The sequence below is a fragment of the Apodemus sylvaticus genome, chromosome 17 (genome assembly GCF_947179515.1).
Source record: "Apodemus sylvaticus chromosome 17, mApoSyl1.1, whole genome shotgun sequence".
Classification (NCBI taxonomy): Eukaryota; Metazoa; Chordata; class Mammalia; order Rodentia; family Muridae; genus Apodemus; species Apodemus sylvaticus.
Window position 1 is genome coordinate 40,640,068 of NC_067488.1, and position 27,316 is coordinate 40,667,383.

General features: G+C 40.3%; 1 protein-coding gene across 1 annotated transcript in view; it reads right to left on the minus strand.

Moving 5' to 3' along the window:
* Positions 1–27,316, minus strand: part of Fam135b (family with sequence similarity 135 member B) — a 185,133-nt gene that overhangs the window by 70,086 nt on the left and 87,731 nt on the right. The window contains exons 3-6 of the mRNA XM_052160989.1: positions 25,143–25,282; positions 19,323–19,393; positions 15,712–15,885; positions 10,504–10,630 (exon numbers count right to left, since the gene is read on the minus strand). Of these exons, the coding sequence (XP_052016949.1) occupies positions 10,504–10,630; positions 15,712–15,885; positions 19,323–19,393; positions 25,143–25,282 (512 nt within the window). The remainder of the gene's footprint in view (positions 1–10,503; positions 10,631–15,711; positions 15,886–19,322; positions 19,394–25,142; positions 25,283–27,316) is intronic.

Genomic DNA, 27,316 nt, shown 5'->3' on the forward strand with positions numbered 1-27,316 from the left:
CTAAATCAAATTCCCTCAGTAAAGAGTGAGCTCATGATCAATGCCTTGTGACCTGTGAGAGCTCCCTGATTGTGTCTATGTGTATGCACACACATGAATGCACGCGTGTGGCAGGAAGTGCCTGTGGATACTACCTGTACTACAGAAAAGTTTCACATCTTCATTGCAGCTTTTTCCCCCTTCCTCTGAAATCATCCTTCTATCATCCATGTCTTCCTCTATTGTGCTTTAGTTATTCATTTTGTGCTCTGCCCCTGGCTACCACTCCACCTTTTTCTGGAATTACTGCAGCAGCCCCCATCCCCACAGCTCTGCCCTAAACTGTAGTCACCACCAATCAGTCCTCTGCAAGCATGAATAATAATAAAGAGTATCTTGAGAGTCCTGATTATAGACTGTTTGTGATCAATCTGTGCTAGCCTAATGGCCCCAAACTATCAGGCTTTGGCAAGAGAGCAAAGGCTGGGGATGCTACATAACGAATAAAATATGAAAGAAGCCAGTAGGTATACAAAGCCTAGAAGCCCATCGCCACCAGACCTTCAGAGAACAAACAGCATGTTCGAGAAAAGCCCAAATATACAAAGTCAGGTACTATGTAAATGCTCTGTAAAGTGCCAGGCCATCCCAAGCTCAGTACTTTCGGCACCTGCTTTTCCCTCAGCTGACTACCCTACCGCCTTCTCCTGGGTATTTTATCTTTATTAATAAATTGCCCTTGTTTCTATTTCTAGCATGTGTCCCTGATCCAATTACATGCTGTGAGGCCCAAGAAACTGGGCATATCAGCAGGCTCAGGTACATACATATAACAGAGCCACTAGTGACATTCTCAGCCCTATGACTAGCCATACATCCTCAGAGATTCTAAATGAAGCATTAAACATGAACATTGTCCAGCTGACTGCACACCATCTGACTGTTGGGCTAAAATGCAGCTTCATCCGATAGCAATGAGGATTAAGCACTGACATGGCTACTTATTCAGGAGGTGCCTGTTGCTGACCAATCAGTCTTGAATGGAGAATGTGATAGCATGGACTGAGCTAGGGACTGTGAAGAGCTGGGATAAATGAGTCTAAATACAGAGAAGGTAAGAAGAGCTCTGCACAATTCAAGGGCATCCTCACTCTAGCTGGTTTGCTTCTGTTATTAGATTGTTAGTCCCTTCAGTCCAGGTGATCTGAATAACTGTCTCTTACTAAAGAGACTTCTCGGTGAACAGGTAGATGGATTGGGGGTATTAGCATCACACACTGCCTTGTAGTAGTCATATAGGGTAGAGGTTAGGGAGAGGTGGAAATGCTTTACCATCATGGATTGCAGACAAACCTCACATAGCAAGCAGATTACATCCTCTCCAGAGAGAAACAGAGACTTCAAGCAGTGGCAGGACTGGGGGAAACACCTACAGGTTTTTGTACTGTACAGGTACAGGGAAAATGTAATATTCACTCCCACCTGGAGCTCACTCCAAGTCTGCTGCACTTACCTATACCCTTGTTGATCTTTTGCCTTGCATTCATTCGTCACCATTTTGCTAAGTGCTTGACATGTATCAGGAGATATGCTGGGTGCCAGTGAGATGTTGGGGAATACTGGATGGTTTGTGAAGGTTGTAGTTTCCTCCTTGTGTTTTGTGATATGTACTAGTCAGGAACAAGGCATCCTGGGGCAGCCTTGTGAAACCAGGGTTGCCTCTGCTAACAGAAGTATTACACTTAACAAGCCATACCTTACAGTTTAGATGCAAAACCTGCTCTCAAAGATGTATATACTCCTTTAGAAATGAACTAAGAATCATACTTAATTAAGTCATCCACAGACACAGAGCTGACTCTATCCCATACAACAACTTGAAACTTTTTCTGTATGATTTAATTAACCCAGACAGTCATTTAAACAAGAAAAAATGCCAACCTATTCATATCAATAAGGGAAACATAACAGTGGCTTCCATTTTAATTCTGAAAATATTAAAATCCATTATCTTTTTAACTATAAATGATTTTTAAGATAACTGTGATTTGTTGGTTTTTTTTCCTGGTCTTTCTGATCATGACATTTTTCTCACACTTTTATAATTCAAGTGTTCACACAGAGCAGGATGCAGGGCAGAGCAGGGCAGGGCAGGGCAAGGCAGGGTTGTAAAACAGGTCTCAAAAGACCTCTCTTAACTCCTACAGCTGATAAACAACTTCAGCAAAGTGGCTGGCTACAAAATCAACACAAGCAAATCAGTAGTCTTTATATATTCAAAGGATAAGCAGACTGAGAAAGAAATTAGGGAAATGACCCCCTTCACAATAGCTACAAACAGCATAAAGTATCTTGGGGTGACTCTAACCAAACAAGTGAAAGACCTATATGACAAGAACTTCAGATTTCTGAAGAAGGAAATCGAAGATGATCTCAGAAAATGGAAAAATCTTCCATGCTCGGGGATTGGCAGGATTAATATAGTTAAAATGGCCATCTTGCCAAAGGCAATCTACAGATTCAATGCTATCCCCATAAAAATCCCAACCCAGTTCTTCATAGAACTAGAAAGAGCAATTCTCAAATTCATCTGTAATAACAAAAAACCCAGGATAGCTAAAACTATTCTCAACAGTAAAAGAACTTCAGGGGGATTCAGTATCCCAGACTTTAAACTCTACTTCAGAGCAATAGTGATAAAAACTGCATGGTATTGGTACAATATCAGGCAAGTACATCAATGGAATAGGATTGAAGACCCAGAAATGAACCAACACACCTATGGTCACCTGGTCTTTGACAAAGGAGCTGAAAGCATCCAGTGGAAAAAAGATAGTCTTCTCAACAAATGGTGCTGATTCAACTGGAGGTCAACATGCAGAATAATGCGCATCGATCCATTCTTATCTCCTTGTACCAAGCTCAACTCCAAATGGATCAAGGACCTCCACATAAAACCTGACACACTGAAACTAATCGAAAAGAAACTGGGGAAGACCCTGGAGGACATGGACACAGGGGGAAAGTTCCTGAATAGAACACCAATAGCTTATGCTCTAAGATCAAGAATCGACAATTGGGACCTCATAAAACTACAAAGTTTCTGTAAGGCAAAGGACACCATCAAAAGGACAAAACATCAACCAACAGACTAGGAAAGGATCTTCACCAACCCTAAATCTGACAGAGAGCTAATATCTAATATATACAAAGAACTCAAGAAAGTAGAACCCAGAGAACCAAATAACCCCATTAAAAAGTGGGGTACGGATCTAAACAAAGAATTTTCACATGAAGAACTTCGGAGAGCTGAGAAACACCTTAAGAAATGTTCAACATCATTAATCATTAGCGAAATGCAAATCAAAACAACCCTGAGATTTCACCTCACACCAGTCAGAATGGCTAAGGTAAAAAATTCAGGAGACAGCAGGTGTCGGCGAGGATGTGGAGAAAGAGGAACACTCCTCCACTGCTGGTGGGATTGCAAGATGGTGCAACCACTTTGGAAATCAGTCTGGCGGTTCCTCAGAAAACTGGGCATGGCGGTTCCTCAGAAAACTGGGCATGACACTTCCTGAGGACCCTGTTATACCACTCCTGGTCATATATCTAGAGAATTCTTCAGCATGCAATAAGGACACATGCTCCACTATGTTCATAGCAGCCCTATTTGTAGTAGCCAGAAACTGGAAAGAACCTAGGTGTCCTTCAATGGAGGAATGGATACAAAAAATGTGGTATATTTACATAATGGAGTACTATTCAGCCATTAGAAACAATGAATTCATGAAATTCTTAGACAAATGTATGGAGCTGGAGAACATCATACTAAGTGAGGTAACCCAGTCTCAAAAGATCAATCATGGTATGCACTCACTGATAAGTGGATATTAGCCTAGAAACTTTGAATACCCAGGACATAATCCACAAATTAAATGATGTCCAAAAAGAATGGAGGAGTGGCCCCTGGTTCTGGAAAGACTCAGTGCAAGAGTATAGGGGAATTCCAGAACAGGGAAGTGGGAAGGGGTGGATGGAAGAACAGGGGGACGGAAGAGGGCTTATGGGACTTGTGGGGAGTGGGGACCCAGAAAAGGGGAAATCATTTGAAATGTAAATAAAAAATATATCAATTAAAAAAAAAGAATCGGATCAAAAAAAAAAAAAAAGACCTCTCTTACCACATAGGATCAAAATTGCCACCTCTTCTCTCTCTCCCCACGCCCTGGTGACTGCTACTCTTCCAGTCTTTTTTGTGTGTTGGTCTGTAGGTATTTTGCATAGTACTTTTATCTCTGTTCTATGACTTAAGTCATTGAGCATAATCCTAAAAGACACTAAGGACTATGTACATCCAAAGAAACTGTGAGAAGAGGATAAAGCAGGAAGTCTCACAGCCATTGATTTCATAATGGAATTACAAAGATTAACATGGTGAGTTACAGCTACAGTCACTGGCATATAAAGTAAGCAAACAGAAGGGTAAGCCCACCAAAGATCATTAAATATGCTCCATTATTTCAAAGAACTCATATCACTATAATGCACCTTTTTTAAAAAAGAGAAGTCTCAACAATAAATTCACTACATGGTGCCAAGGCTACATAATGGGGCAAGGATAGTTATTCACATGGTATTAGAAAACTGAATATCCTTATGTATAGAAATAATAAACTCATTCCTTACCTTATACACTCTAATCATTCTAAATGTATTAAAGAATGTAATGTCAGACCTGAAACTATAAAAGCCTTGTAGAAAATGTAATGGAAGACTTGAAGACATTTATATTGGTGATGCTATGCAATAGCCAGAAGTGGGGCCGTGTCAAACAGACTCCTGCCCTACAAAGGGACAGGGCATACAGGTACACTGGATGAAATTGAGGAAACAGTCTTGGGTGTGATCTGATAAAGAGCTAATATCCAACACGTATAGGGAACTCCTAAAACTAACAAAAACCAAAGCTAAATACCGAATATAAGCAAATTTACAAATAGGCAAATTGCTTAAATGGACATTTCTCCAGAGGGGATGTAGGAGGAGCCAATCTCCATAGGAAAATGGTTCAGCACTAGTAACCTTCACTGAGATGCAAAACTAAGATAGTTTTAAGTTTAAGTTTAAGGTTACTAAGATAGCACTACTAACCTTCACTGAGATAGTAAAAGCACAACAAGATAGCAACTGAACAAATGCTTTCGGAAAACACTTTAGGAACCAGATACCCACAGGCATAAAAAGAGAAACAAGGCTTGCACAGGGGAACTGAGTCCATGGAACACCTCCAGATATATATTGTCTGAAAATCCATTCACCTGGAGTCAGGGGGCAACTGGGAAATGATAAGATGTTCATCCAATTAAATCTTAAGCTTAGCTGCTGCCTAGTTGGATGATGCTGGGGGGACAGGGCAGGATGTATATCTTAACTTCTTTCTGTCCTAGAGTCTTTATCTCTAAAAAGAAATATGACCTGGCTATTTCATATATTAAATCATTTGGAGGCCTCTCTGTCTTTGCTGGATATTATAAGGGAGAGCAGATGACCATAGGTGTAAACTAAAATGACCAGGACTGCACTTCTTCTAGTGAAAGTAAGGCATCGTGGTGATGGCGTCAGTGATAGTGTATGTGTGTGGGTGTGCATCTCTCTCTCTTTCTCTCTCTGTATCTCTGCTGTCTGTCTGTCCCTCTCTCTCTCTCTCTCTCTCTCTCTCTCTCTCTCTCTCTCTCTCTCTCTCTCTCTCTCTCTCTCTCTCTGTGTGTGTGTGTGTGTGTGTTTGCACACATGGAGGCCAGAAATCAGCATCAGATTTTTTTTTTCTCTATAGACTCAAGTGTGTCTCAACTGCCCCAACTGCTTTTAGCACTGACAGGGATAAAATAGTCAACACAGCAGAGAAGCCCTGAAGAGGTTTTTCCTGGAAGATTCATGTTTTTTTCTAGTTTCTGGGAAATATATCAAGAAAAGGCAAATGACAGGTTCAAAGTCACACAGAAGTTTAGTACTGCAGCCAAGAATAAAACTCTCACATACAGCACAGCACAGTAATAACTGTTAGACTTATACTGATTTAATCATGCAGACAAAAATTTTATATATATATAGACATACATACATATAAATATGTATATATGTACACACACACACATATATACACATACATACATACATACATACATACATACATACATACATACATATCAGCAGAGGCTTTTCTCAGGAAATTTTCTCCCAAACTCTGTTCTGGAGCACCATTTTATCTACATAGAAGTCAGTGAGGCTGTGCTAGTAGTAACCACCCCCAAGAAGAATGTCATCTTAAAAAGGCTAAATAACTTCTCTAGTGCTCATATGATTTGTAACAGGAAGATACACAAAACCTCAGGCCACAGCTCTAAATGCAAAGGTCAAATTTCAAAGTTGCCATAGGAGGAAAATGAGCCATAGAACATAGGGATCTGAGAAATGGGGCAGACCCAGTTGCATCATCATCTCTCACCTTCCTGGAATGCTGTATGTTCCAAAAGCTCATTTTCCCACTAGTCTCTGTATTTTGACATGTCTCTGTTGGGAAGGGCTTACTGGGAGGAGCACGTGTTCTCTGATGCATCAACTTGATTCATCAGACCAGGAAGATTCCAATTCTATCTGCTGATGCTCTGGGCTTCTTGAGATTTGCATGCAAAGCCCCCAAGGGGATGTGGAACTAAGATTGGATTCTTGGCTTGGCAGACTTGCCTGGTGGGAAGGTACAGGGTGGGTACACAGCGCTGACTCCACATAATTGGATGGGACCCAAGTGGAAAACATACAGAAAAAGAACCAAACCCTGAAAACAACTTACTGAGCCAAGTTTTGGAGCAAGCTCGATGCCAAGACTCACAAATCAGCCTTTCTCCCTGAACATATGAAAGACAGTTACATTTAATTTGACACAGAGCCCCAGAAACAACCAATAAAAACAGAAAACAAACAAACAAGCCCTACTCTACTTCTTCATGTGCCTGCCAATGTCTGCTCCATAAAGTATCTATGCATAAAAACCTCTGAAATGTTCCTAAAAGATCGTACCCATTTAACGACTATGCAAACTGAGTTTCTATAAGCACCAATTTCCCTACATTGTAAAGAGTCACAGAAGGTGACACATTACAATAGGCAGTGTGCTAGGTCACGTGCACAAGGCCAGTGGGCCAGAATGTTCTAAAGTGTTTGCAATCCTACCCTGTGCTGGACTAGGCTCTTTGCAATCTCCAAACATGGCCCATCATACTGTGGCTCGCCCCTACTTTCTAGCTGCTACAGTGACTAACTTCTCTTCTGAGTCTCTAGCTGTCCAGTCTGTACCAGCATGATGCACACAGTTTTGCCAACCATCCATTCAACACATATTACTTGAACACTGATTTTAAAGGGTAGGTAACATGTTAGGTCCCATGAGAAGAAGCTAAATGAGATGTTCCCTACTTGGAGCTCTTCAAAGCTCCTGCATAGGTGAGCCAGAGATACTTAGGGCATTTCAGAAATCAAAGAAGGCATCTCAACAGTGCTAGTACAAATGATCTTGACTGGTGCAAATGATGTGAGCACCAGAGCATCTCCCAAGTTGATGGAACATTAGGACCATTTCACACTCTTCAGTGGCATCAGCTAAGAACCTCAGCATGTAAGACACCTGCTGTAAATGTTCCGCCTTGGGCTGTGCATGCTGCCAATTACTAATGTCTCTGGCCATATTCCCTTAGGAGGAGTCTGAGCTGAAGGTGTTTAGGTAGTACGTCTATCAGGGAGACTCTTGAAGCTACCACATAGTGCTGTGAGAGTAGCAGATCTTGGCACAAGGAAAGTTGAGTGGTGATAGAAAGCTGGACAGAGTGATTGTTCCAGAGTAGGAATCAGCTGTCAATGTCTCAGTAGCCAATTAGCAAATGACTTGGGGGTACACCACACATCTACTGTAGGAGGGTAGAGTGCCCTCTATCCTAGCCACCCCCCATGCTGAATCTTGAATTTAGCCATGCATAGTGGGTAAGTGAGACACCCATGTTATGCTAGCAGACTCAGCCTTCTCTCGCTCTCCCTCACTCATTTGAGGTTCCTCTGTGGGAGGGTAAGCACACCAGTTTCCGGGAATCTTGGTAAGTGTCAGAGGTATTGTGGGTGTGTATTCATTCTGTTCTTATTGTTCGCCAAAGCCAGCTCATGCATGAGACCAAGCCCGACCATGGACTCAGTTTCTCACCCTTCCAGGAGAATTGTGGTTATCCCCCTTTGGAGTCCTCAGGAAACAAGTGACTCAGCAGCTTGACCCAGATACTGATGTGACATTTGCAGCCGAATCTCCTGGCTAGATTTCAAATGAGGGAAAAGTCCAGAGAAGGAAGGTGAATGTTTTACTGTGTATCCTGAACAGTCTGACCAAAGAGTCTGCTACAGCAGAGGAGGACAGGGCTGGCTAGACACAGTCTTACACACTCCTGTTATTGGCTTTACCAAGATAAATCTGTTGTGTTTATTTGTATGGGCCGTGGGGTATGCAGATGTTTGGTTAATCATTGCTGCAACTGTCAGGATGGATGTTTCTAACTGAGAATGATTGTTTTTGAACCAAACAAAAGACCTGCCTGAGTGAAAGAGATCTCCCTCCCCATTGCAACAAGGCTAGTCCTAACCACTCACTTTCTGGCTTCAACAAAACAAGCAGTTGTTTCTCATACATGACAGCATCATCCATCTTCTGGACTTAGATTTTGTCGAAAACTCTGCTCTCTGCTATGAGCTGTTCTGGGTCTCCAGCTTGTTGAATGCATATTTGTAAACTCCTCAATCTCCAGAATCATTCAAGTCAACTCATTAAAACAAGGAAGGAGTGTTCCTCTTTCTCCACATCCTCGCCAACACCTGCTGTCTCCTGAGTTTTTAATCTTAGCCATTCTAACTGGTGTAAGGTGAAATCTCAGGGTTGTTTTGATTTGCATTTCCTTGATGACTAATGAAGTTGAACATTTTTTAAGATGTTTCTCCACCATCCGAAGTTCTTCAGGTGAGAATTCTTTGTTTAACTCTGTACCCCATTTTTAATAGGGTTATTTGGTTTTCTGGGGTCTAACTTCTTGAGTTCTTTGTATATATTGGATATTAGCCCTCGATCTGATGGAGGGTTGGTGAAGATCTTTTCCCAATTTGTTGGTTGCCAATTTGTCCTTTTGATGGTGTCCTTTGCTTTACAGAAACTTTGTAATTTTATGAGGTCCCATTTGTCAATACCCAGAGGATTCCCCAGCATGTAATAAGGACATATGCTCCACTATGTTCATAGCAGCCCTATTTATAATAGCCAGAATCTGGAAAGAGCCCAGGTATCCCTCAACAGAAGAATGGATGCAAAAAATGTGGTATATATACACAGTGGAGTACTATTCAGCCATTAGAAACAATGAATTCATGAAATTCTTAGGCAAATGGATGAAGCTGGAGAACATCATACTAAGTGAGGTAACCCAGTCTCAAAAGATCAATCATGGTATGCACTCACCAATAAGTGGATATTAGCCTGGAACTCTGGAATACCCAAAACATAATCCACATATCAAATGAAGTACAAGAAGATCGGAGGATTGGCCCCTGGTTCTGGAAAGACTCAGTGTAGCAGTATAAGGCAAAACCAGAACAGGGAAGTGGGAAGGGGTGGGTGGGAGAACAGGGGGAGGGAAGGGGGCTTATGTGACTTTCTGGAAGTGGGGGACCAGAAAAGGGGAAATCATTTGAAATGTAAATAAAAAATATATCAAATAAAGTAAAAATACATCGAATAAAAAAAAAAGAATATAAATGAAAATAAAAACAAGGAAGGAATCATTCATGTTGGTTCTGTGTCTCTGGGCAACCCTGAGTAATACTGGCTAGTCATTTCTGAGCATGCCCAAAAATGTCTCATGTGTTAAAGAGCAATACAGGCAGTGATGAAAGAACAGAAATGCCAGGTACCTCCTGAGAAGAAGAAAAGAGAATGGAAAGGTACACACATTTATTTATTAAGCAGCCACTAAGCCCTAGGTACTAGACTAAGAACTTTCAGTTGGGACGACATTGAGTTTATATAATTGCACATGAGATTAGTGGTTCTTAGTGATGCCACTCTATGGGTGAAGAGACAGAATCACAGAAAGTGAGTAAACAGAAGGTGGAACCAGGTTTTGAAATCAGGCATTACTCAATGCCAACAGAAACTTCTTAGTACCACATAGTGTGAAGGAAACTTCCTTACAATAGTACAACCTCCTAGAGACCTCTTATTTCCCAAAGAACCACAAGTTAGAGGAACCATAAGATAAGATACTCCTACAACAGCTACAGAGATTTTTACTGTCTGAGAGAAGATTAGTCAGAAGTGAAAGGATGGATGGCCCTTGAAGGAAATGGCCAAACACCCTAAAGAAACACTTGAATGAAGAAGGAACCTCATACAAGGTGAGAATTACCAGTCATGGGAGCTTGGCCCCATACAGACTTTACCTCTGAGGAAGTTGGCTTGCAGTATCCAGCTCCAAAGACCAAGTTTTCCAGAGAAATGGTGGACTGTTCTGATCCTGTGTCTGGGCCAGCTTTGCCTAACCAGGAGCCTCTTCCTGGGCGAGTGAAACTAGAAAGAAGGGGGGAAAACAGGAGGTAAGTGGCCATGTGTCAATGTAGCCCCCTGTAGGGAGGCTAAAACTGAGCATGGGGGAAACTGCACAAGGTTCTGACCCTAGCTGAAGATCTACAGGCAACTAATGTCTGCCAAGAGAGGAAAAGAACCAGCCTTCAGAAGGGACAAGCCACCTGATAGGTTATGCAGTACCAAGTGGTCAGCCCCAAACACATATTTATGAGCTATATTAAATGAGTATTTAATTGTATGTATATACATACAGGTGCATGTGTATGCACAAACAATATATATATATATATATATATATATATATATATATATATATGTGTGTGTGTGTGTGTGTGTGTGTGTGTGTGTGTGTGTGTGTGTGTAATTCATATATGTACCTATATATATATGTGTGTGTGTATATATATAGTAATATAATAATCAAATAAATGGTCATGAATATGAGGGAGCAGAAAGGACACAGGAGAAGTTGGAAAAGGGAGTGGAGTTAAATAATGTAAATATAGTACTTATGTATGAAATTCTTTAAAAAATTAAAAATCAAAAATGGCTTGGATTTTTTACTTTTTATTATTTGGTTTTGTTTTGTTTTTGGTGTGAATTTTACATCATGCACCCCAATCCCTTCCCCTTGTACCTGAAGTAAACCGGGGGAATGACCGAGTACTCAGATAGGATATGACACCATGGACAGCTATGACTATGAGGACAGACACCTGCTAGCAGGAGTTACAAGCCAACAGCACCTACATATTAGGATCTGGCCTAAGTTTGGACCTCCTATTTCATTACCTGTTTGAAGGGTTAATAGTGCGCTTGAGCCATGGGGCATCACAGAGACTCCTATCATTGGTGAAAATAAGTGTTAAATGTAAGGTCTAGCAAATGATGAAATTAGTAAAAGCTAATGACTATCCTTGGTGATATAATTGGTATCAAAATCACTCAGTTGCTCACTAACATCTACACATGTAATGGCATTGGGATGCCAGACTTAATTTAATCCCCTTCTTTTAATTGCTATCGTAAGTAATTTGGGGGTAATCTAAAACATGCAGCAGTAGTATATACATAGGCTACAGGAAAACATATTGTTTCATATTATTATCTTGAGCTTCTGGGTACTTGAGGGACAGTTGCATTATATAATACAAATACTATTTGAACTTGCTTTGGTTTTGGTTGTTTTTAAGACGAGGTTTTATTTATACACGCCAGCTTGGTCAAGTTCCTGGTCCCCCTGCCCCTACTTCCCATGTGCTGAGGTTATAAGCATGTGCTAGCACATCTGCCTTTGGATTTGGATTGAACCAAGAGATAAAGTAAGTTTACCATTCAACCAGGCAGAACCAGTATGAATAGGGTAGAATAAAAAATATGTATACATAAATAATCATGACCCCTTCTTTAAGATATATGGCAATACAGAACTAAAATACTTGTTATTTAATTGTAGCTTTTTATACTGAAGGGACCCCCTGGGAAAGACTCAGTTTTACCTATTTGAAGATAACAAAATTAGATTTTCTTTTCTTTCTCGGTGAAAGTTAAAAGTCTTCTGAGGTTAAAGTTTGGTTCCACACCTGCTGCATTATTGTTGGATCTCACTGATGCTATGAGTTGTTTTTTTTTTTTTTTTTCTGGAAAAGCTGGTGCTTGCCCTATTTGACAGGTATTTCCCACAAGCTAAAAGAGTTCCTTTTGTTTCAGCTACCTTGTGCCAAGACAGAAATTCTTCTTGCAAAACCCAGAGAGTGGAAGGTGGTTCTATTTTTACCCCATCTGTGAAGTTTAACTCTCCAGCAACTATATATGTTCCCATCTGGAAGGCTGCTGCTGAAAAATATGCAAAGTGTGCTCCTATCAAAAGGTTAAGGCTTCTTCTGAGACATCCTGGCTCCAAACCCATGGTTCGACGGTATCAGAGCTCTTAGCAACACTAGAGCCAAAAGGTGATTTCAGGTGCTGGGGACCCTTTGGACTGCTCAGTTGAACTCCTGCCTGCACTACTGACCCTCCTGCTTTAAGGAGTTTTGAGGAGGGTAAATCTTGAGGATTTTTCTCAGGCACAAGTCTTCAGTGCCCCTGATGCTCAACTGATTTACATTCATCCCCTGGATGCATCATTAATTAAACTGTCAAAATCTGACTTCAATTTACTTTCCCCAATTCAATTTTCAATGTCACACTCTCCTGTCCCCTGGGTGGAACAAAATCAGAATCCATGTGCCTTCAGTAAAGCTTTTCTTTTAGTCACAAGGAGAGGGGAACCTCCCCGTGCAAAGAGTTACCTGTCATTTATCAAGAGCTAATCAGTACTGAGTGGTCCAGAATATAATAGAGGCTTTACAAATCATTGTCATCATCATCAATCAGATACATACATACCGAAGGGCTTCCCTGTGTGCTGTCACTGAAGCCTTCTAACATTCTCCTTCTGTTGAGTAAAACTAAATTCTATATGCTCAACTGAATAGAGTTAGAAAGTAGGGACTCAGTTTGTCACTGAGGGCCCCCCAGTCCTGAAACCCATCCTTTAAACACCTATCCTACTCAGGTCTTCTCACTACTTTGCATAGCACTCAGTTTAGAAGCTGAGTATCTGGATGGCTTACAGACTCAAGTATCTTAAGGCCAGGGCCACAATATGTGCTCTCAGAACTTCTAGTTTCTGTATTCCTACAATTGCTTCAAGAACCTTTACTTATACACATATTTGTCATGTGAGACAGTCCACATGGTTTTATTATATACCATAATTTCTGTTGGTTTGTTATCATAAACATTTTTGTTTTATATGTAAATTTATGTGTCTATATGGTAAAACATATAATTAGAGATGTGACATAAGCTATTCAAAGATCCCCCAGTAAGTGATGGAATTAAGCAACCAGATGCTCCTGACTCTGGGACCCAGAACCCCTTAAGGTCACTTCCTTTTCTATCTAGGCTGTTGCGTAGCCTCCAGTGGAGCAGTCTCTGCTGATCTTAGGGCACATCTGCTCTGTCTCACCCTTGGCACACAGATCCCACCAGAGACATTCATAGAAGTAGTGTTTCCTGATCTGAGGAAATCACCCAGCTGGGGAACATGTCTTGCAGGAGAACAGTACTTTGCTTTCTATTTCTAGAATGGCAGCTTCCCAAGGTCTGGGTTGCTTTCCCATAGACCTAGATTATACCATTTCTATATCATTCTGCTCTAATACCCTATCTAATTCAGCATATCTCTATCAGAGCTCTGAGGACCCTCTGAAGGAAAGGTCTGTTCTTAGAAATCAGTGTGTCCTTTGCAGATTCACTGTGTGTGTGTGTGTGTGTGTGTGTGTGTGTGTTACTGTGTGTGTCTGTTTCTGTATATGTCTGTTTCTATGTGTGCTGATGCCTCTACTAAAGTATGGCAGTTCCTCTTTATACACTCATTACAAGTGAAAGAAAACCATAGACCCCTGATGCATGTCCCCCCTTTTCCCTCAATCCAGGACCTTTAATCTAGGAGTCAGAAAAGTTTTGGGTAGAAGAATATTAGATCCAGAAGGCCATGACTTTTTGACCTTGGCTTTTAGCTCCATGCTCACAACTGCTGTTCACTGGCTGTCTGATCCTCTGAATTTCCCTTTCTTCTGCTCTTTGCTGTATGCTCTGACTTAACTCTTTGCAGACTTTTATACTCCTAAGTGCTACTACCATTTCCCCCAACTTTCCTCCCTGAAATCTAAGTTTGCCTTTCAGAATCACTTTACCTTGCCCATCAGCCACACTACTCGATCTTTGGGTGATGCTTTTCACCCTAGTTACTCAATATACATCACCTCACTCAGTCTTACTGAGATTCTGAACTGACTGTTGGTCAGGAGAGCATAGAACAGTCTTAAGCAGATGAGTAGAACTGAGTCAAGGGACACAGTCACATCTCATGTCCAAGGGCAGATATCTCATTCTCTGTTCTCAGATCCTAATAGAGATCAGAGCTTTTAGACCATGGCCATTGAAATCATCAAGGACCCTGGTTTTCTCACACACAGGAAAATTCTTAGAAGCTGTCTAGAACAGAGAACTAAACAAATCCCCTTCCTTTGTATGAAAAGAATTTACACAAAATATCCCACTACACATTTATGTATCTCTAGCCATGAGTCCTCAGTGTTTTAAAATTATCTAAATGAGCATATTCAGACTTTCTGGGACATTACTGAATGGCCATGCCAATCCTACTACAACAGCTCTTATGAGCTTTGTACCTCCATTTATACAGTGAAGAAAACCTAAGTTCTCCTATGCACCTTAGACATAATTTAGGGCGAATCAATGAAGGGCAAAGGCAAAATATATTACCAGCAAATGTGCTCTTGAGAAAACAGTAACTGCAGAAAAGAATAGATGTGGACCTCTGTAATGTATCCCTGTCCTCCACTGGGATTCACTAAATCTTCACATGAATGGCCCCCATTAAACTCAGTGGGTCACAAAATAATGAAAGATGTGAATGTTTTTAAAAGGACTGGTAGGGAAGAAAGGGGATTGGCAGGAGTGGAACAGAGACCAAAAGAAAGGAATAAGAATAATCAGAATGCAAAACATATACATATGAAAGTGTCAAATACAATATAAAGTATCAAATATAATTTAGACTTAAATTGAATACTAAAAAGAAATAACTGGGAACCTGGAAGATCCTAAAAAATATCAAATGAATTGAAAAAAAAAAAAGCAACTTCAGATACATGTGAATGTTCCCAATTTTACTGACAAGATATTATGTAGCTCAGACACACAAGGAGCTTCTTAAGCCACAGCTAGGTAAACATGAAACCAGGGGAAGAATCCATGTCTTTGAGGTGTGGGTTACAGTTTGTAAGTCAGTCATCCCTTCAATCCCCCAATGTCTGCTGGGAGCTCAAAGCTCTCTCCAACTTTCTCCCACCTCTTCTATGGGACACAGTGAGACCCAAGCCTAAGCCAAGCAACCAAAGACAAGCATCTCTAGCTTGTGCTGATCACTTCAGCAAACCGTCTCTCAGTGATAATCCTTATGAATGGTAGGGCTACTTCTAACTCCATACCTGATCAGGGGCTGTTGCAGAGCCACCAACGAAGCATGGATGGCCACTGAGATCACTGACAGGTGGAAGTAGTCAAACATGACAGGGACCTGGTGGTGCAGACCCCTCCTGGGGTGGAAGTGTAGGCCAAGTGTGCGACTGCTGATCATCGGTGTCCCAATCACATCTCTCAGCCTGAAAGGCAAGTGAATGAGCTCAAATGAGCATAGTTGGACAGTTCTGTTGTCATTCAAGCAACTTCACTTTGCAGCCTCAATGTCTAACTCAATATCTTACTGCAATATCCTATCTGGTTGAAAGAATTTGTTCCTCAATTGGCAAAAGCAGGATGAAGAAGTTCACATAGCAGCTGTGGGCTTCAGCTCTGTTGTCAGCACCACTAAACCTTCACCCCAGAGATGGTGAAGATGACCAGATCTTTCCCAGGCTTCTCTCAAAAGCACAATTCTCTTGGACCTTTGCCCATCTTCTCCTACTCATAGACTGACTGTCCATTGTTCTTAGAATGCTGCATGGATTTTTGAAGTTGTACTTTCTGCTAGATTTCTAACTCAGAGGGCAGGAGCTGCAATTAACGCATCTTTACAGCTCTAGCATTTCCCTGGTACAGGGCAAAATGGAGGAGGTGAGCAAGCCTCTGCTTGTGGAAATGACTACTGACTGACTGAATGGCCAAAGGCTAAATGGTCCCTATAATACACTGCTGAAATCAGTAGATAGCCAATTCTAAGAGACAGGTTCACAGTCAGTCAAGCCCAGAAGTTCCTTTTGTTGAAAAAAGGGAAGAGTTTTTTTTTTTTTTTTAAACAAAAGTGCTGAAAAACAGTCTCTGTGTCTGCAAGTTGTATTAAGCCAGAGCTTGATTGAGGTATGCCATTTAAAGTATCTTCCAGGAGTGTAACAGAGGATGGGTAAATAGAGAACAAAGAGGGGGAGGTTGAGGGAGTAGGTTCTCACTGCCAACCAAGAGACTTTCCTTGTGGCCCTTGCTGCTTGTGTGCAAAGGATCACTAGCTAATGAACCCTGAGTGCTAAATGTAACTACAGGCAACTCACACTTCCTGTTTGGACCAGAAAGAAACTTGATAAAGAGAGGGAGAGAATCCAGCCATGGGTGTCAGGAATTGTTGGCTTTAGTCTCACATTTATGTGTATGACAATGATCTGAGTCTTGACTATGGATTGGGCATTCTGCTTTGACACTCATATAACATGGTTGCTAGTCATATTCTACCAATAAAAGAATATATGAAACTAATGTGAATTGTTTAACTTGTTCATAGCCACAAGGAAAACAGACATGCCAGACCAGGACTTTTTGTCTTATGTACTGAGTTACTGCACAGTATTGCTTTAAGTTCATTTAGACATCAACTCCTGGCAGCAAGAAGTTAAGCACAACAGACACCTCCTTCATAAGGAAGAACTAAAGAGAAAAATAACCATTGTTCTATGCTGTTCAATGGACAGCACCCATTCATGGAGAAGAAGCACACTTTCTAGGGAACTCAGTGTAGAGAAGATGTAGGTGAACTTGGAGAGTGGAGACAGGAGAATGAAGTTCTTATAAAGGACCTAAACAAAAAAAAATAATTAAACTCAGCAAAAGTCAATATCTCCCAGGAAGAACAACCTTCCCAACAGAATTATTCTCCACACTTGTAATGAATAAATTTAAAGTTAACTGAGAGAACACAACATCCCTTTAAGTATTAATGAATTTCCTATCTGCTGAGCTGTGCAGGGCCTGGAAGGGCTATGTGGGTATGAGTATCCTGGCCATGTATAAGAAAGAACTCATAAACCATGGCCCTGAGTAAGCAGGTACTGATGGACCCTTCCAAATCGGAAAGCGCAGATAGGATGATGATCTAGAACATGTGGCTCCACTTCAGTAATTCTGACTTTAAGAACTGAATAGTGCTTTGGTGGAAAACAGAGATGTCCTGTGTGTTTTACTATTTATCAGCATGACTGGTTTCCTCCCATTAGATGACAGCACCACTATTACAATGACCATCATTGCTCTAGTAATATATTAGAGGGACTTCACTAGCTGGTCTAATGTGGTCTGAACAATAGCCTCCCTATTTTGTTTGTTTGTTTTCTACATGCTGCTAAGAAAATGGGGAAAAAGAAAAGCAAAACAATATACTTGATTAATAATGATTCAAAGCCTGATACCCATCTTATAAGCTATTGAAATTTGGAAAAAATGTAGGATTTTGCCCATGTCCTAGTTGAAGAATACTGAGCCTAATTTATTATGTTTCACATGCTTTACACAACCAGTTTCCTGTATCTTGCTCTCCATTAACTGTTCTTCTGCTAGCAAGGAAAACTCATTAATAGCATCCACTGTGATATGTCATTTAATCTATTAGAAGACCTTGTTAGACAATAATTTCTGGTATAATTTTATGATTGACAGTATGGTTCTATAGGCAACTGGACATGTGGCACAAAGAATGGAAGTTTATGAAGCCAAGAGAATTGGGGCCTCAGACTGGATTATTGCTGGAGGGGCGAAGACAAAGATCTCAGATGATGGTAGGGGGTATGTGAAGAAGAAACTGGGGCTTTGAATCTGAGGGGTAGATGGATGGACTTCCACCATCCCAGGGAAATCCCATATTGTCAAGAAAGAAACAGGTGTGTGTATGTGTGTGTGTGTGTGTGTGTGTTGTGTGTGTGTGTATGTGTTTGTGTGTATGTGTATGTTGAGAATATCTACACAAAGAAGGTCTGATTTTTTTTAAAAAGCATTAAATGAGAGAAGAGCTTAAAGGTTTTTGTGCCACATGTTTTAATAAACTAGAGAAATACTGTTTGTTTAATTCCTGAAAGAATACAGGAAGGAGAAGAAGCTAATAGTGCAGCCCAGAGTAGACAGTAGAGTGTATAGGGTAGAGGAGAGAGGGCAGAGGGCAGAGGGCAGAGGGCAGAGGGCAGAGGGCAGAGGGCAGAGGGCAGAGGGTAGAGGTCAGCCCAGGGCAGACTGTAGAAGTCACAGAACAAACTTGAATGATGCGGTTATAAAAAGGAGACCTGCCCTATGCTTATTTTCTTAGCTAGTTTTACATAAATAGAATTTCAGTTCTCAGAGAACTGAAGAACAATAGCAGATGTTCAGTATGAACACATGGTAATGCAGCAAGAATGATATGAAAGGGATTTTGATTGTCTAGCCTTGCAGAGACATTGCTCTAAATCCACCCAAATCAGTACCACATGGGAAAAAATGCTTCTAGTAGAATATACCCATTAATAAAGCACAAAGTTGGCAGTTTTCTATGTGTAGAACCTGAACAACCTGGCTCCAAATGAGTGAGCATTTCCAGGCTCTGGAAGACAGGTTGTAATGGCTAATCTTGGCTGTCAATTTTGCAGCATCAAGAATCAACTGATACCCAAACTATTGGGCACACCTCTGAGGGCTTTTCTTTATCAGTTTACTTGAATCAAGAAGACTGGGACAACTGAAGGACATCACAGATTACTAGAAACTGGTTACTGTAGAGAAATTATAAGGACACTGTCTTTGAGGAAACACCATGTGTGAGATACTGGCGGAGGCAGAAACACAGCCCAAGGATGCCCGTAAGACTCACTGCTGCTCACTATCCGTAAAGTGCAGGTCCACCTTGAGCTGAAACTCAACCTCGCTCAGTGCATCTTCTACCTGAAAGAAAAAGACCAAGACAGTTCAGCATCCAGCTAGTAGTCTGATTGGGAAATTTCACTGTTTTATTAAACAGGAAAAAAAGTATCTTGGTATAAAATGCTATGGATGTGTTGTGAGAATCTTTCTGCATATCATGTGGAGTTCTAGATAAGCAGGGTCCTTAAGAATATTTGATGGAAAATGGAAGGAATAGATTCATACAGCCATCTTGGTAAAAGTCTATTTTCAATCATTATTAAACAGTCATCCTTGTAAACTTAATCTCAATTGTGAGGTTGAAATATAGAATCACCTAAAAGGTAAGCCTCTAGGCATATCTATCAGGGTTTAGTTAATCTCAGGCATGTAAATGAGAGATCATCCTGGTTCAGTTAATTGATATGGAAAGACCCATCATAAATGTGAGATGGAACTTTCCCTAGACAAGTATCCTGAACTATATAAAATGGAAAGGCAGGTTGAGAATTTGCATGTACTGATTGCACCCTGATTCCTGTTTGTAGATATAAAGCTGCTTCAAGTTCCTGTCACCTTGACTTCCCTGCTATATTTGAACTGTGCACTCGGATAAGTCCTTCTTTCTTCTTTCAGTTGTTTTTGTCAGCTTATTTTTATCACAGAAATTGAAAAATGAACTAACACTGTCATTCTTGCAAGCATTTTAAGTTTCATTTTCAAACGGGTTTGACATGGGTTCCAGGCATGATTAGGAGACTGAATAGCCCCAACTATAGGAAAAATGATGGAGTAACCTGTCAGTGAAACAAAACTTGGGCCGTGATGCATGGCATTACCATGTACACTCAAATGTCCCCACGTGACTGGCAGCACCATCTAATGTTGCAGAGAAGAAGCTGGCATTTAGTCTGCTTAAGTAATTTCCAAGGTGACTCAAACACTTTCAACTTTATGAACTCATTCCCTCATTGTTTATGTTTTATCAATGTATTTATTCTTACATTAAGAAAGAAAAAGGAGGCAAAAAAGTTATTTGTTCCCTTATGTGTCCCCAAAATGGTGTCCTCGTTTGGTCTTTTCTCACATTTATAGGGGAATTATATGTTATCGACCAGTCTTCATGATCTGTACTCTGTGGATTGACTCAGTATCGGCACTGCCCCAATGCTGTAGGGCTTATATTTCTGTCTTCCTTCTGCCTGGTTGAAGCCTTCCTCTGCAACTCAGAGACTGGCTTCCTTTGTGTCATCACATTCAGCACTTCTGATTATAATAGCTAGTTTTGAGCTCATAAATTGGAAGCCCAAGAGCTAAATCCGTGAACCAGGCATGTTTTGTTTAGTCCCCAACGTATTTTTAAAACTGTTTTGAACAAGTTGCAAATGTTGAAAATTCAGGTAATTTCACATTCACATTCATATTGTGGGTTTATAGCTTCTGGGGGAAAAAATCTCTTCGATCTGGCAAGGCAGGGCTGACATTTGTTAGCTCTGTTTGGATCAGGCAAATCCTTCAAATACCATGGGTTTACACACTCACTGGAGGTGCTTCTGTTCTTGAGGTAAAACACCCTGGCTATTTTCTTGCTATATGTCCCCCCTAATCTCCTCATCATAAAGGAATACATTAGTTCCTATTCATTGTGGACTCTAAATTCCAGGAATAGTATCCACCTGCAGAGGCTGTGTTGATGTGTCTGTGAGGAATAAAACTGTTCTCTCACACTTGCATATTTTGATTTTGCTTTTTTTTCTTTTCTTTCCTTTTTTTTTTATTAAAATACCCTCATCTGACAGGGACAGACATCACCCATCCAAGGGCTTCTTTGTAAATGTCTTCTTGGATAAGCATAATTCAAGCAAAGACACACAGATAGAATTTATCTTTAGGCCTTTGTGGTTTAAAAAATGTTATTTTAAAAATTATTTAAAAGTTAACATTTTACTGAATCCAAGGGCTATAAATAACAACTTCTGTTTCTTTCCCATAACCACAAATCCTGCTTCATACACAACCAAAGGGACTCAGGCTTTTTCCACAGGTTTCCAGGATATAAGATGGGAGACATAAATCCTCCAACCACCTTCTGAGCAAGCATTGAGTATTGAGAACTTCCTGTGAATACTAGATTTTAAAGGCTGCAATCTGCACTACCTAAGACTAGACTGAGCCTGTTTATGACTTTCACTCGTTTCTTGATAAACCTTACTTGCAAAATACCTACACATATATGTTAATAGAAGCCTACATATTGTGATCAAAACATCCCTACATGTGTACATTTATCACAGGGACTCTTCCCTTACCCCCCCCCCCCCAGATCCACTGTAGCCTGAAGGCTGAGGGGGGCATCTTTTAAAATCAGAATTCACAAGTACAAATCCTGAATCTACTATTTATTGACTATCTATTGTTTTTTCCTTCATAACATGGGAGTAAAATAATTCCATCTACTCTATAGTACTATACTCAGTGAACTAAATAAGCGAGTGTACAAAAGAGTTGACTAGTGTCAAATAATGCAATTTGTTATGGTTGTTGCTATTTCTACTTTACTACTGAGCTTGAAATCCAGAGCATCAGTTCTCCCAACACATCTACAAGGTGGTCTGGCATACAATGTGGTTTGGAAACTCTTTGTTTAAACCATGGCATTACCACACCTCTAGTGGTATGAAAGCCCCTCATCACACTGCAATGACTCAATGAGAAATTACACTCAGCAAAAATCCCAACAGAATTCATCTAACAAATATGAAGATTCTCCTGGTCTCCTGATTGGTGGACAGCCAGTACAACTAGACCCCATTCCTATCACTATCCAAAAGGAACATTGCTTCACTCAACTACCTTGTACTGTCACTGGTATCTTCAGGAGTATGACACATCCTAATAGTTTATTTCTCTTGTCTGTCTTTTATACATAGTGTCCTCCATCTCCCATAACTGAAGTCAGTTCTCTAAGCTACCTCTGGCTGGCATGTGCATCAACTTTTGACTTCCTCTGTTTCTGTTCGGCTGTTGCTATCTTTGCCTTGAGGTTCATCAGTACCCAACAGTAGCAACTACCTTCATGCCTCTGGTCTAATTTACAATACTTTTACCTTGCTCAATCTCATCTCTCTTCCTTTGGAGTAAGTCTCCAAGATTATTGCCTCTAGAACAACGTAAACAAGCCGCATTCAGTGAGATAACTATGGTTCCCCACAATGCATCCTGAGCTTTCTTTTTGATGTTCATCTCTGTGCCTTTCCTGTGCCACTTGATAAAAATTTTCCAACCCAATCCCCTTTACCCCAAATTTACCGTTGACTCATCTATCACTTTCCAATGTACTATTGTCCCAGGTCCTAAAGTTTCCAAATGTTTCCTGTGGGAAGACCACCAAAGCCTACTTGCTCTGAATTAACTTACCCCACATGCTCCTAGTCTCTGAAGCACTCACTAGATCTGTGATGGGCTTGGGAACGAACATTTTGCACAAGCATTGCCTAGCTTCTGTCCTATGGGTAAACAAAAGAATCTCCTTCTAGAGATTTCCCAAACCTATAAAACTGTTTCTCAACTTTCTTAATGCTGTGGGCCTTTAAATACAGTTCCTCATATTGTGGTGACCTCCAACCATAAAATTATTTTTGTTCCTACTTTGTAACTGTAATTTTGCTGCCGGTAAGAATCAGTGTAATTATCTGTGTTTTCTGATAGTCTTAGGTCACCCCAGTGAATGGGTCATTTGACCTCCAAAGGGGTTGCAACCCACAGGATAAGAACTCTGCTATATACTATAATTTTGTTCATTAGCACTTTTTGTTATAATCTTTCCCTCTTCTTCATAGGGCTAAGCATCTTCTTGTTTAATCTATACATCTTCTCTGCCTTGGCTGCTGAGAACAAAATTCTCCACTTATAAACTACCATTAGGCAATGTCCAGGAGATGCTCATGTATATTTTTCTGTTAGATTTACCCTGACAATGACTTCCCTTCTATTTCTGCGTTTGCTCTTTTCTCTGGCTCATTCTTCTAATCCTCTATCTTATAATTTTATATGTTTTATAAGTTTCCCTAAATCTTCTACGATATTACAATGTATATAAATAAAATATCCAAGGGCTTCCATAGTCACCGTGAAACATTCTATCAGATTCTTTGACTTCAAGTTAATTCTCCTCATATTCCATACTGGTTATTATCCATTACCTTACTAGAGAGACTGGATCTTATCTTCTACAATGTGCTTGTTGGATAGACACCTATTATTCAAATGACTGTTGTTCAGTATATTGCTACATGTACCTGTTAGTAGATTTTCTGGCCACTAGCTGTAAGCAGCACTTTGACTTCCATAAATCAATAAATATGCATTTGAAAAGAACTAGTATGTTCATATGTTCATCTCAAATGCAACATTTCAGACATGTCCTGTTCACTTGAGTCATGACAGCTCTAGATATAGTGATTAGTTGAAACATTTCTTGATATCATATGAATTATCCTTAAGAAAATAATAAATATTAGTTTATAGAGAAAAGTAAGTTGACATGCAGAAGAAAACAATATGTCCTCAGAAACACATTCTCTATTCAGTGTCAGTGTGCTATAACTCACAAGTTTGAAGCTGAGGGCTTCTAAACTGTTAAGGATGAGGGTAGATTATGATGCAACTGAGATGAAAAGTTGCATAGATAACATGTTAATTCATAGGTAAAGAGCAGCAACAAAGCACCAGGCACATGTTCCCTTTTGATACTTTGTCTCTAGTATATAGTACAGTGATTGGGTTAATGTGTAGCAGCTTTTGCTTTCAACTGTACATCAGGACCTACCTCACTACATATAACATAAAAGATGTGTACAGGAAGCCAAGGGTTAGAGATGTGTACAGGAAGCCAAGGGTTAGAGTACAGGCACAGTTTTCAGGTACTCAATGGGTGTCTGCTACATAGCAGGGGGGTGTTAGCCAGAGTGCTCTTAGTTTACTAATGTAATGTAAAGTAATGGCATTCTTTACAGCATAAATTCTTTCATTATCAAATAATCAGGCAGAATATGGCAGCAAAGATTCAAGTTGTTGACCCAGGGGATAAGAACAATAGGCTCTAGAGGCCTTCAAATTATATTAATTTAACAAAGGTTAACATTTTAGTCAAGCTCCTATCAAAAAGAACAATATGCCAAGTCTCTAAGCTCAGTGCTCCTTTCCCTCCTCTCTGCTGTGTTTTTTCCTTTTCTCTGTCTGATGGACTCTACTGCTTACTTCTGAAAGGAAGCTCCTCTGTGAATGATCCAGCCCGATGCTTGATCATCTCAGAATTCTTTCTCCATTCATGGGGCCCTTAATTTTTCTACCAGCTATGGCCAGTATTGCTAAGCAAGATATAATGCTTCTACATTTGCTTGCTAACTGAGCTAGCTATCAGCCTCTTGAAGATGGGGGCCCTTGTAGCCTTCTTCAACTTGTTTCTTGTTCAATAACCTAACCCAGAGCTGGAGAAGAGCAGATAATCAAAGACATCTTTTGAGGGATTCCTGGGCACCGTGCTTGAGCAGAGACACATTGGAGCAAGAGGGGAGTTACTTCGTGAAACTGAGGCTTGATGGACTGAGCGGGCATGTGAATGAGAAGACCAACAAACACATCAAAAGTAGGTGAATATCTGAACCATAAATTCTTACCAGATTTCAGAATCAATCTGTAGCCTCTCCTTCACTCACCTCGGGTCCAGCAATGAGAGGGAATGGTTTAGTCAAGAAAGAAAATCTCTGGTGGCTGACAGATCAAGACTTACCCTCTCACCATCTAGGAGCAAATGAACCCGGAAAAGCATGGCATCATTGATAACAACTTCTTCATTTCTGTATAAGATCTGGAAGACGCGACTGTGTACAGCACTCTCATGGACACAGGCTGAATGCAGGCTGCTGCTCTCTGCAAAACAGGAAATCAATAGGAGGCCAAGAACTTGAGAAACATGCTGAAACCGCAGTGCCATCAGGTGTCTTTCTGGCCTTGCAAATACTGATGCTAAAGATTGCAAATGAATAAGACTCTATCACAGGAACATTTGTGTTTACTGGAATAAACTGTCTCTCAAAAGAACCTTCATCAGTGCCTTATAAGCCACATGATTCTGGGAAAGTGACTCTTGCTGTGAGCATTATCACTGTCTTGAAATTAGTGCCTTCACAACCTAGCACCTAATCACATGTATCCTTTCACCTCCATCCAGGAAACAAGTATGTTTTATGATATAGATATACCATGCCCTGTCTACAAAGACTCCCCAGTGCTTACAGAACCTACCCACTACCTCCCCCTCTACACATACAAATGCTGCTGTAGCCTGTATGATATGAGAAATGTTCTGTAGAGAAATTTAGACAATTGTCAGATTCTAATTGCACTTCTCATCAAGCACATGTTGGAGCTTCAGTGCTTTCTTTTTTCTATTTCATAATTCCTAAAAAAAAAATTTTCAATGTTAAGCTTAATTCAAGTGAATAGCAATGTTAAAAGAACTTTTTGCACCCACTGTCCAGGATCATCATGGGCATGAAATAGCTACATGCCTATGCTTACCATATAAATTTCAGAGGGGGGAAGCATGTAATAATTTAAAATAATGTTAATATTTATGCAAGGCAATAATTTTTATTCATACTAGCATACTATAAAGCTATAAAGCAAACTTAATAGCTTCCAAAGCAATTTAAAAGTGTTTTTTGTAGTCCCCAAGAAAAATTCTTTTTTTTAAATTATTTATCTTATGTATGTGAGCACACTATCACTGTCTTCAGGCACACCAGAAGAGGGTGTCAGATCCCATTACAGATGGTTGTGAGCTACCATGTAGTTGCTGGGAATTGAACTCAGGACATCTTGAAGAGCAGTCAGTGTTCTTAACCGCTGAGCCATCTCTCCGGGCCCCAAGAAAAATTCTTATAAGTATACTCCCAAATTAGAGGCTGGTACCTCCCAATTTGCTTATTGGGGATTAAATTGTCATGTTCATCCCATATTTACAGGGTCAAACATAAACTTCATGTTATACCACTCGAAGATAGTGGTCCTTGAAAGATAAGGTTGTAAATGGCCTGGCAGAAATGATGATATCTTAAAGAAACAGATGTGGCCCTCAATCTGGCTAGCCAAGTATTGTAACAATGGTCCTCGACAAACTGGGAATTTTCTTGGGAATAACATGCTGGAAGAAGGAAAGAGCACCACCCAGTCTGGAGAATCTGTCTCCCAAAAAGATAGTTCACTCAGTTCTTACAACTTGTCAAACCATTTGATAGGGTGAGATTGAAACCCAGATAATGATGGATCCATGGTGGGTAGGGCCACACCTAGAAAGGGTGCTTAGATAAGGAACACAGAAGCACATTTCTTGCCTTCTATTAAAATGTTGATCTCACTTCAGGACTCCAAGATAAGATAGACTAAGGGTCTTTGCTTATCATTATTTTCTTTTCTGGTGTGGATGCATTGAATACTTCTCCTTATTCTTTCAACTCTTAATTAGGTTCTTTTGTTTGGCTTATTAATAATGGGGGCCTGGACCTGACACAAGACAGACATTGTGACCCTTCCCCTCCAAGTTTTATAGCAAGGTTACAAAGTATATGTCCTAATGAATGAGATACTTTTACTTCTAGGACAAGGCCAAAGAATGAACCACTCATTTCTTCTACAGTGTGGCAGAGCAGAGAAGTCTTCAACCTGTCAATTCTGAGTTCTAAGAATCCAGCCATTCAGGTATCCTAGTTTCAAACATCCATTGAGAAATATGTATCAGTCACTTGTCGGATGCCTAGTTTACATTATTTTGTTGCAGCTTCCTTAGCTGAAATATCTCCCATGGGAAGTCACCATGTAAGATTATCCTCATATCTGTCTACTAAATAGAAAATGAAGCTCCAGGCAAATGATGAAATTTACTATATTCCTGGTAATGTGTTA